Source organism: Magnolia sinica, chromosome 8 (assembly GCF_029962835.1).
Source record: "Magnolia sinica isolate HGM2019 chromosome 8, MsV1, whole genome shotgun sequence".
Taxonomy (NCBI): domain Eukaryota; kingdom Viridiplantae; phylum Streptophyta; class Magnoliopsida; order Magnoliales; family Magnoliaceae; genus Magnolia; species Magnolia sinica.
Window position 1 is genome coordinate 33948521 of NC_080580.1, and position 12335 is coordinate 33960855.

Sequence of the window (12335 nt, forward strand, 5' to 3'; positions counted from 1 at the left end):
GCAATGGGGAATGTTCTGTTATAACTCAGAGTACAAGTAATGTTGTTGTTTTATTTTGATTTAAAATCTGGTTTCAATTTTAGATTTATATGTAATAGTGTATTACATTGTGTTTTTGGATTTTCGGTAATTGGCATTTTTTTTATACGAGGTTTGCCATCTCGTGCACAATATGAAAGGCGGATGTTGATGCAGCAGCAGTTAAAATAGCCATGGCTGGAGCTGGGTGTGAAAATGGTAGTAAAGTGGAACAGTAAGAAATGGCCTTCATATTGATATATTTAACATTGTTGCTTTGTGGAATAAAACTGCAAATCCTATATAAAAGAGAGGATATGTGGCTATTAGAGTCTTTTTTCTTCACTTTGAAACTGGACTTTATGGAGGATGCGTTTTTTAAGGTTTGAGACATGTCCTACCATTTCTTTACTTAGTTATTATTGAGATTAATGCCCCTAAAATTGATTTTTCAGATTTTATTATGCCTTTCTTTTAATAAAAGATGTTTGAGATCCTATCTTGATCTCTGTAAGTTTATTTGCTGATTTGTTGTTTATGGATCTTGAACTTTGTTTTGGATGATCCAATAGCCCCAATCTTTATTGGGTTTTCCAATTGAATGTGGACAAGTACTCATTTTTTATACAAACTTTTGTTAATCTTCCATCTATATGTCATGAATGGGTTTCTAGTTGCCTTGACTCATGGACTATGGCCCATGATATCAACAGTCTTGATAACCATAGACATGAATCACATGTGCAATGGGGATGTCGTAGTTAGCACTTCATGAAACTCCATGAAGCGTGCACATTGCAATAACATCCCTCCAAATCATAAACATTCATTGGAACAAAGCCACGCATCCCGAATAACTCAATCAACTGTTTTGGTTTTCAATACATTTCTTTGCCCAATTTTGTCAGTATTATAGCCGAATTATCTGAACTGAGAAGACTTGCTTGCTTAATCAGGCTGCGTCTGAAAATATGTTTTTCAGGCCTAACTGCTGGTGATGGATTTGTCTGTGGCCTGCTGTTGGATTCAAAACAACCCTACTAGGGTTGGGGCAATAGCATATACATCCAAATGGGTGTCCCTCATCCAATGGCTGAAGAAGCTTCCCACTCAGAAATCAGTGCCAGGGACCACCATATCTGCTAATTGAGATTGCTTGCCAAAGGGACGTATGCAAACATCTCCATGGTTGGGCTTAGAGAAGACCAGACATGAGTACAATCAAGAGAGTTTTTGCACCAACTTGGTATGTGGCTAATATTGCACTCAATTGCATGTGTGGCAGCCAATGGGTATCTGATGAATCCAACCCAATGTTAATACATCTGGGTCTCATTTATGGGACCCATTAAGCAATTGGGACTGGTTCAAGTCTCAACTTCAGGACCTGATTAAAAATCAGGTCTAGGTACTGTCCAGTTTGGGTCTAGGTGGTTTTAATAGTAAATTATATATTTTTTGTATGCATTTATTATTCTAATAAAAGAAATTTCACTTCTAGCACTTTATTTTTTTGGTTGAATGTCATATCATCTCTTTCATTAGATTGGTTTTGGTCTAATCTTTCAATCATTCTCTAACTGTTAAAAGGAAATAAATTTCCATCTAGAGTTGGTTACGAGTGTAGTTTTCTATGTAACTGTTAAAAGGAAATAAATTTCCATCTAGAGTTGGTTACGAGTGTAGTTTTCTATGTAACTGTTAAAAGGAAATCAATTTCCCCCTCTCTTTTGGTGACTCAAACAGAAGAAGCCATCTCATAATTGAGGTTTTGTTATAACCTGTGTTGTTTTCTAAGTGCACATGTTTTCATTAGTATATTTATATTTTTACCAATCTGTATTTTCTTTTAAGCTTTAATTTCTCGGTATCTTATGCAGGTTGCTTCAGAGCATTATGGTTATTCTGTTATTGTATTTGGTGAACTCATGGAATTCCATGAAACTGATTGAATGGAAGGAGCTTCTGTTGTTCATACAAGTCATGTTTCTGATTTTTTGGATGAATTGGGTGTGTGAAATTGCATGGAACTGATCAAATGAACATGGAATTTCTATTGGCTATTTTGCTCTTTTGCTATTTCCTGGTTTTTGAATATGGGTTCTAATTTCTGAAAGATGATTATTATACTGTGATTGTTTTCTTTTAACAGGAAGAAACACCGACTCCTCAGAAGGCCGTAGACAGTACGGTCATTGGATTCTCTGCAAGTTGTAAGAGTTCATGTCATACCTTTTAGTAAATTTGTTTTTTGTTTTTTGTTTTTTTTTTTAAAAGATTCTCCATGGACATTAAGTTTTCTTCTTGTTGTTGGTTTTTTTCGATTCTCCATATGAAATTATGAGAAATCATGCCTAAAACATTTAAAAGCATTTGTTGGAGCCCACCTAAGTTTTGAAATAGCCTAAAATCTGTTGTGACCCCTTATCCAAGTGACCTCTTATCTAAGTCACAATGAATGGCCTAGATGTTTAAACCACATCTCGTTGGGTCCGCTGTACAAAAAAAAAAAGAAAAAGAAAAAAAGGTTTCAATGGATGTGCATCCACTCTTAACCATTGTTTATGTTGTTGCTCACCTAAGTTGTGGATTGGCCTCATTTTTAAGCCCATGGCTCACCATGAAAGGGTATATCTAATTCATGGGATAGGTGTCTTCAAATTTTGAGGATGTGTTGCAAGAAGAAAACCTTTACTTGATTACTGAGGTAAGTTGCAGATTTTTCATTTTTATTTTTCTGTTGATGAAGTATATTAAACAGCATGATTTAGGTCTTCATCAAGTTGCTGATACAGTTACATTTGTTGCCAGGCTATTATCATTTTGCAGAAATATTTTAGACCAATGAAATTTTAATATGACTGAAATGGACGGACAGCTGAAGGAAGCTGGTTGTCTTCATTTTCATTTTCTAAAATTTTGTTTGTCTTTTGCTTTTTGAACATGCATAGAATCCTACAAGGAATTGGGAAAATACAGACCAATCTTAGACTGCTTAGTGACATTCTATTTGGTTGTAAACAGGGGCACCTTCTGTGATTTGAAGCTTCATCTCATCATCAATAATGCCAGGTTTTCTCTTTTAAGTCACTAGATAAAACCCAAGATTTCTGCACCCATATTCACTCTACAACCGTCATTACTGTCTGACTGTTGCACCCTTCGTGTATTCCAGATCATATAAATGATGGGCCACATTCAAATATTGCATCAATATAGCCTATCTAATGAGTATATTGTTGTAATTTTCTCCCCAAGTGATCTTTGAAATATGAACCACGTTTTTCACAGCTCATATGTTTAGACTGAGATGATAAATTGTAGGAAAATAAAGATGGTGTATGCAAACATTTCTTGTATATCAGTCCCTCGGGAGGACATGTTGCGAGGGAAGGTGGATTGTCTGTTGACACCCTTGTGAGCTGACTTGGCATGATTTGATTGAGTCGCGTGTTGATGATAGAAATGGAAGAGTGGATTAGATGTGCCTTGGCCTCATCTAAGATGGTGCAACCCTTACCTTGAGGCCCACTTTGATGAATGTATTCATGATGCCCATCTATTTTGCTAGGTCATTTTAGCTCATGAGCTCATAAATGAAGTAGATTAAAATCTAAGGTGGACCACACTATAAGAAATAGTTGTGATTTAATATTGGACCATTAAAAACTTCCCAAGGCACACTGTAATGTTTATTTCTCTACCATTAAAAACTTCATAAGGCTTATCATAATGTTTATTTTCTATCTAATTTGTTAATATGGTCACAAAAATCCAGATGGAGGAAAAAAAACTAATATCAACTTCATCCAAAACTTTTGTGGCCTCCTTAGAAGTTTTTAATGGTCAATCACACCAATGTTTCCTATTATATGGTCCACCTGATATTTAAATTTATTTCATTTTCTGGGCTCATGCATTAAACTAATATGAAACAATGGATGGACAAAATAGAGCATGGGATTACCTGGTGATCAAGTCACCAAGGATAACTTTGGGTGACTTGACCTGACCTGACGTGAAAGGATTTGATTTGCCACATGTTTAGCTGAGTATGTATTTGATCGGGCTTATCTTTATGGCACGGTTAGACAACTTCTTTGTCATGGACAATCCCATCCATCATTTGATTCATGGCCATTAAGGTAGCATTGGAAAGAAATCAGCCATTTTTAAATAAAATGAGCGAAAAAATGTGGCAAATCCAAATCGAAAGTGAACCATACATCATGAAACGGTGGTTATTGAATGCTTGTAGGCTGTAAACGTTTTGAATTTTAAATCTTGGTAGACATGGGCATTTGAGTGACTGACACAAGTATTTAAAACTTGGTTTGTTCATGTTTTGATTTTCTAAACATTGTTACTGTGTGATTGTGGAAAGGGAATTGCTAACTGTAATTAAGGAGAAATCCAGTGAAAGTTTGTTTGCTTTTATGATTCCTATTCTTACTTCCTCATTTATGAATAGTGTGAAAGATATTTGGATGATGTTTCAAATTGTAGCATGAGTATGTTTGTACGCTTCAATATTACAAAGAGTTTCCATAATGTTTGACTTGTATTAGCGATTTGGATGTAAGATGCCTATTCAAAGTTGAAGCAATCATTAAGAGTGTAGGCTCAGGGTTCCACAATGCTTACATGGATGCATGATATAATCTGCTTATCAGGTGCAAGCCACTATATGGGTTGCCTTGTGTAAAATTCACGGCAGTGCACAGATCTGATGGGCCACACATGTACATTAAATGCTTATTGTCCATTTCTTTTGCATATGTTTGTCTGCCAGATTTGTGACTGACTTGATTCTTGGACCCATCCATTTCTTTTGGATATTGTCTCCAACTTGAAAATCAGAACTGCCTAAATTTTGCACAAGAAGATTTAATCAATCTGGCACATCTAATAGAATTGTGGAAAGCTAGGATCTCACACGCATCTTTCATATTAGCATGTGCAGCTACATGTGGACGGGCATGACTCCAACATGAAAAGCAGAACTGCCAAGATGCTCACAAGGTGTGGTATTGGACATCTTTTGTTGTACGATTATGACACAATCTAGTCAGCTAACATGAATTGGCTCATCTTTCTTCTAGACCAGGCATGCATTATTCCACATCCTGTCAATTTTCTCCGTTTGGATGCATTGTGCTTGAGGGCACAATAGTTTAACTATAACTTGCATGAGTAGTGAACCCTTAGAACAATTTGCAATTTGTAATAATGGAAGATATATGAACACATCTAACACTGAAAATCATTTTGATGGAGAATCTACTTGTATGACCCTTAACATCTATGCATCTTATTTCTCCTCCATCTCAAGGTGGCATGACCAAGACAGACGCTCAGACCCTTTCAGAAATTAATCCTGATGTTGTGCTTGAGGTAAGAATTCAACTAGGAATGTATTTATGTGGAAATTATTCGTTTAAGGTCCTTGACTTGATTGTTTCAGATCTTTGCATATTGCTTGATGGTCATGTGTTGTTTATGCAGTCACAGGTCCCATGATCATGGTAGGATGTGTGCTTATGCTATTAATTGTGTTCCTATATAATGCGCATGCGTGGTTAGTTTCATGTGGATGCAGTGTCGCAATACTGAAGAATGTAGTGTAGTACCCATGGAAGGATCTTGGGAAGCAATCTTTAAGTGCTTACATTTAATAAAATGCACATTTAAGTTATTGATTATTGTGCTTACTGAAACACTAAAGATTTAAACTGAAGATACAGTGGTAGTTCAACACCATTTAGCTATCAAATTGGCATTTAGCAAATAAAATGGCTAGAGGCCCGAATTCAATGAGCAATATCAGATTGTTAAGATCGCAGAATCAAGTGTGGATTTGGGCTACATTCAACAATGGGGCCTCAATTTGTTATTTTGTATGCTCTTTGTTTTTTTTAAAGGGTAATTTGTATTGTTTGGGGTTGCCAACTTGCCATGCATTTATGCCATATGGTGGATGAGAACCAGAGATTAAGAATTGTGCACTATTTGAATTCTAGCTCATGTTTTAATGGTAGCTACATTTTAGACAACAAATGCTACAAATGTCACACATTTGCTTGCTAAATGGGACTCAACAAATTTTATTTATTTTTACTTTTATTTGTAAATTATTCATTTATAAATGGAAAGGGTGAACTTGTGAACACATGGTAGTGACGTAGCATTAGCTAGCAGCTAGAGCCAGAACAGATTTTGGCATGAGTGTGGGAATGCTGAACGAGTGGCACAATTGGTGATATGTACCATATGCATATATTGTTTAATTTCCCCAGAAAACTGAAGCAAAACCTATTCAATCTTAATTCTTTGCTAGGAATGAGCTATCTATACCAAGTTTCAATTTTTATTTTTATTTTTTGTCTCACTTTATATCTTTGTACAGACTGGATAAAAACCAGAAAACTGAGTTGAAATGGATAACGTCCAATATGGAAGCCTAAAATTGAACCCTTATTGCATTTTTATCACTCTAGGCTACCTAGCCTTGAGAAATTCTAGAAATTCTATACTCCCATAAGTTCTGATTCAAAAACAGGCAGAAGACAGGTGGAGTTAGTATGTCCATCTCATCTTTCAATCCAAATTGCATTTTTTTTTTCATATTTCAGAAATAGGAAAATACTTGTTCTTTGGGTGTCTTTTCTAATACTTCAGGTGCTTTCTTGTACTAGCCAAGAAATCAAGTGCATGAAGATTCAAGTACTAGAAATCAAGTGATGCTAGCAATGATCTTCAGATTTTCAATGCTGAGAACTTACAGAGCAACAATAAAATCTACTACAGGTTTGTTTTCACAACCAAATTTAGGTGGATGCCCTTTTTTGTTGGTGGATTGGTGGTGGCCTTTTTCACCAAGTTGGTGTCTACTTTGAGGCTAAATCATTTTTTGAGTTTTGCAATACTGAGTAATCTGAGAAAACCTGAAGTTTCTGACATAAGTTTCTGATGTAGAGTTTGAGAACCAAAAATGTTAGAAATATGAAGAAATTCTATGTCCACATCAAGATGTTTCTTGTTACTTGATTTTTGCAGGTTCATATGTATGTAGATTCTCTCAGGAAAAGGTTATAACTCGGTATCGGGTAACACCATTTTAAGCCAGGTTTTTGTTTTCTTGCCAAATACGCAAGGAACCCATCAGAACATGAACTCAATCCTCGTGTACTGTAGCATTGGACAACCACATGCATTATGACTCATCAGATGTATAGTTCTGGATTCACCATCCATAAAAACATGTGTACAGTTGAGTGGGAATGAACCATCCATAAACCATGTGTGCAGTTGAGTGGGAATGAAAGGGACTAATTAAGTCTTGCAATAATGTGAAGGTTCATGTAACTTAAACTTTGCAATCTATTCTTGGCTGTCATTGTCATAAGGCCATAAGATTGAAACATTTTAGCCCTATCTGTTAGTTATTGCATGTTAAGGGTGTCTTCATGTGCAAATTTCTACACTTTGCTATATACCAATATGTGAAGACTTCAGTTGCATTGTACTTAGTGCTCTTTGCCTCCCGATATAAAGCAATCGTTGTAATTTCTCCATTTCTCTGTGTGCTGTCTTCATTGTAACTTAGCTGCACTGGTCCTTTGCAATACTATTGTTTGGTTTTTGGCTTTTTGCTAATCCTTTGCTTTTGAGATGACTCAACATTGGGGAGATAAATGGACCCTCCTTGAAACCATAATGATAATTTGGCTTAAAAATCTCAGCCATTTTTTTTATAAGCCGGCTTATTATCATTTGGTCATGTTTCTATTCTTAATAACTTCTTTCAACTCTTTGTGATGTGATAAGATTGTTTGTGTTTGGATGAATGTACTTTTATGTTTGGATGGCTAGTTTGGGTTTATATGGATGTGAATGTGAATATGATGAAATATATTATATATCAGGTGTATATAATATTCCAGCAATTTTGGGCTGGAAGGGAAAGTGAGACTTTTACCTACGAAAATTTTCGTAGGTAAAAGTTTTGTACGTATTGTAAGCATTTTTAGCAACGAAAATTTTCATCGCTAAAAGTACGACCAGTTTTTTTAACAACGAAAATTTTCGCCGCTAAAAGTGGAACGAATATTTTTAGTAGCAAAAACTTTCGCTACTAAAAGTCTTGTAAAGTTTTTTTAAATATTTATGGCAGCAAAAATTTTCGCTACTAAAAGTCTTGTACGGTTTTTTTAGTGACGAAAATTTTTGTCGCTAAAAGTTTAAGGTATATTTTTGGCAGTGAAAATTTTTTTTATTTTCGTCGCTAAAAGTTTAAGGTATATTTTTGGCAGCGAAAATTTTCGCTGCTAAAAGTCTTGTGATATTTTTTTAGCGACGAAAATTTTCGTCGCTAAAAGTGGAACGTATATTTTTCCTCCTAAAAAGTCTTGTGATGTTTTTTTTAGCGACGAAAATTTTCGTTTTCGTCGCTAACAATATTGCCTTTGGCGACGATTCGAATTTTTCGTCGATAAAAACCTTCTACCTCAGTGATTTAGCGACGAATTTAGCGACGAAAATTTTCGTCGCTAAAAGTTTTTGGCTACGAAAATTTGACTTTTAGCGACGAAAATTTTCGTTGCTAAAAGTGGGATTTCTTGTATCCCAGATGACCTTTGCCAGTTGGTGAGCTTAAAGTTTCTTAGCATAAGTGTAAATAAACTGTCAGGTACGATTCCGCCTCGGCTCTACAATCTCTCCTCTATTGTCATTTTTGACGTGGGATTGAACAGATTGCATGGAAAACTTCCACCTAACATAGGCCTCACCCTTCCTGATCTCCAAGGCCTGCATGTTGGAGGAAACCAATTCACAGGACCCATACCAGTTTCATTATCCAATGCTTCCGGATTAGCAGCAATTAACCTTGCTATGAATAGTTTTAGCGGATCTGTGCCCATGAATTTTGGAAACCTCAAGAGTCTCTTCCGATTAAATTTGTGGGGCAACAAACTTGGAATTGGAAAAGCTCGTGACTTGAGCTTTCTCGATTCTTTGACCAATTGCAGTAGCTTACAACTGGTGCACGTGGGCATAAATCGTCTCAGCGGTGTGTTGCCCAACTCCATAGCAAATCTTTCGACCCAACTGACAATCCTATCTTTAGGAAGTAATATGATATTCGGAAGCATCCCATCTGGGATTCAGAATCTTATTGGCGTAACAGTACTGATTTTGGAGAGTAACTTTCTGACTGGTACAATTCCCATTGGTGTTGGGAAGCTTAACAAGTTGGAGGTACTTCACTTGTATTCAAATGGATTATCAGGGCAAATTCCATCTTCCTTGGGCAACATCACCAGATTGTACCGACTCTTTTTATTTGAAAACAATCTATCAGGGAGCATACCTTCAACTCTTGGTAATTGTATAAAGCTAAACTTCATATACCTCTCCAATAATAACTTTAGCGGTACCTTACCCAATCAACTTTTCAGCATTCCCTCTTTGATTGAACTCCAAGCTGGAAACAACTTTTTCACTAATCTGCCACATGAAGCCAGTCACTTGAAAGCTCTTGGAGCATTCAATGTTTCTAATAACAAATTGTCAGGCGAAATTCCAAGCTGGCTAGGCAATTGTCTCAGCCTAGAGTATCTTGGGTTGGATGGGAACTTCTTTCAAGGATCAATTCCACCAACATTCAGTAGTTTAAAAGGTCTTCGATACCTGGGTCTTTCACGCAACAACTTATCTGGGAAGATTCCAAGATATCTGGAGAAGTTTGATCTAGAGTATCTAAATCTATCCTTCAATAATTTCGAGGGTGAATTACCAAAACAAGGGGTCTTTGGAAATGCCAGTCGAGTTTCAGTGCTCGGAAATAGTAAGCTTTGTGGGGGTATTCATGAATTACAATTGCCTCCATGCTCCAGCCAAGCTTCCAAGAAACGGGGGAACTCTCTTACTTCAAAAGTCAAATTCTCAGTAACTGGTGTTGTCCTGTGTCTTATATCATTATTGTCTTTCTTTACCACTCTTCATTGGGTAAGAAAGTCGAGAAGGAAACTTTTTTCTGTGTCTTCTGTGGAGGATCCTTTTATGAATGTCTCTTATGCGGAGCTCTTTAAAGCAACAGATGAGTTCTCTCCTGCCAATTTGATCGGAACTGGAAGTTTTGGTGCTGTATATAAAGGGATTCTAGATCGTGGTGGGACTATGGTAGCAGTGAAAGTCTTCAACCTTCAACAACAAGGAGCTCTGCGGAGCTTCATGGCCGAATGTGATGCCTTGAGAAACATTAGGCATCGGAATCTTGTTAAGATCTTAACTTGTTGCTCGAGCATTGATTTTAAGGGCAATGATTTAAAAGCTCTAGTTTACGAGTACATGTCCAGTGGAAGTCTAGAGAAGTGGTTGCACAGGGAGGGCCATGACCAGCCAAGAAGGAACTTGAAGTTTACTGAAAGGCTAAACATAGCTATAGATGTCGCTTGCGCACTGGATTATCTACATAATCATTGCCAAACATCAATCATTCATCAAGATTTAAAGCCAAGCAACATTCTTCTTGATGATGACATGATTGCTCATGTGGGTGATTTCGGGCTAGCCAGGTTCATATCTGAGGTTGCTCAAAGCAGCTCAGTTGGGATGAAGGGATCTATTGGGTACATCGCTCCAGGTAACAATTTTATCTATTTCCTATTATTATTATTATTGAAGGATCCACGCCTGGCAAGATTCTCTAAGATCTAGATATACAAAGCAGTATACATACTCACTTGCACCCCCCACATGAATCACACCATAATAAGGTATGATGATTTCTTTTCTGTTAATGGCTTTAGGTTTTTTTTCTCTCTCTTTATTTTTTTATTATTACATTAAAAATAACAGCAACTCATATATTCTCTTGATGATTAAGGAGCTAAGTTCTTTCATTTGAGTAACAAAGCCTTATTCAATGTAGAGCATCTTTACAAGAACATATAAGTTCATAGCACGCCAATTGATGTTAGGAATTCAGATCTTTGGTAAAGGAAAAAGGCAAATTACTTGTTTAAATAGAATATTTCCTCTCTCTCTCTCTCTCTCTCTCTCTCTCAATATTCTAACCTTTGATATTCTTTGTATCCAAATGGTCTTTTTTGTCCACACACACCACATGTGTACTCGAACCCATGACCTCGGTGTTGAAACTCACTGTCTACCAGTGAGCCATGGTCACTTAGATTCTAACATAAGTTGTATAAATTGTAGAGTATGCGATGGGCGGAAAAGCATCTACACAAGGAGATGTTTACAGCTATGGAATCCTTCTACTGGAGATGATCACTGGAAAGGGGCTGACTGATGACGTGTTTAAGGACAATCTAAGCCTTCATCATTTTGCTAAGCTGGCTTTGTCTAAACAAGTGATGGAGATTGTTGATCCACAACTGCTCTTAGAAGAAGCTGAAGTTATTTAAGGCAATGAAAATGAAATCAATACAAATAGAATGCATGACTGTTTGATTTCAATGGTCAAAATCGGTGTTTTGTGCTCTGCAGAATCTCCAAGTAAACGAATGCAAATGAGAGATGTTGTTGCTAAAATGAACACAATCAAGGACTTGTATCTCAGGGTCAAGATTCGCCAAGACAAAAGTAATTAGGTCACAAATATTAGATGAAGGTTTGTCTTATCTCAGGCTTTACTAAGTTTGTATTGGTGGTTATTTTGAGAAAGATATCCAAATGAAATGAGTTTGTTGAATCCTTCCCTAAACAAGCTCTAGATATATTAAGACTTAGGTTAAGAGTGTATTTGTATTGATATTGAATATATGAGAAGATGTTTTTTTTTTTTTGTACAATGTTATAAGAAATTGGTCTAGCATTTGGACTACCAACTTGATATAAGTTTGATGAGGTATTCGTCCAATGAATTCTACCATGGATTTGGCAAAAAAAAAAAAAATGAAAAGAAAAAAATGAATGAACTTGTATGATCCAATGGTTCATCTAATTGATGTAAGTAATTCTTTCGCCTGACGAATGTGAATCATTGCTATGTTTTCAAATGTATGTTGATGTACAACTAACAAGATGGTTAGAATTATCAGACCATAGTAGTCTCTGATGTAATGGATGGTACACATAAAACAGTGAATACCAACAGGGATGGGATAGGCCGAAATAAAAATGGGCTAAGTTGAAGCAAGGAGGGATAAAACTAAATGTTAATGGATCCTCCCGTGGGAATCCTGATGAGGATGGAAGGGGTAGAATCTTTAGAGATCACATAGATTAAGTTATCTCTACCTTTCATAACTTCTATGACAGGGTCACTAATAATGTGGCTGAAACACATG

The 12335-nt window shown here is 36.3% G+C and overlaps 1 protein-coding gene across 1 annotated transcript; it reads left to right on the forward strand.

Moving 5' to 3' along the window:
* The first annotated feature begins 212 nt into the window (after positions 1–212).
* Positions 213–11831, forward strand: LOC131254213 (probable LRR receptor-like serine/threonine-protein kinase At3g47570). Its single transcript, XM_058255211.1, has 7 exons — positions 213–253; positions 1899–2028; positions 2171–2231; positions 5351–5412; positions 7075–7082; positions 8628–10663; positions 11242–11831. The coding sequence occupies exons 1-7, from the start codon at positions 213–215 to the stop codon at positions 11448–11450; spliced, it is 2547 nt and encodes an 848-aa protein (XP_058111194.1). The 3' UTR covers positions 11451–11831.
* Positions 11832–12335: the final 504 nt, after the last annotated feature.

Excerpts from the sequence above, each read along its gene's own strand:
- LOC131254213 (XM_058255211.1), top strand. The coding sequence starts at position 213 with ATGGCTGGAGCTGGGTGTGAAAATGGTAGTAAAGTGGAACA. Across the intron at positions 2,232-5,350 it reads CATTGGATTCTCTGCAAGTT|GTGGCATGACCAAGACAGAC; the intron begins GTAAGAGTTCAT and ends CTCCATCTCAAG. Across the intron at positions 10,664-11,241 it reads TATTGGGTACATCGCTCCAG|AGTATGCGATGGGCGGAAAA; the intron begins GTAACAATTTTA and ends TATAAATTGTAG.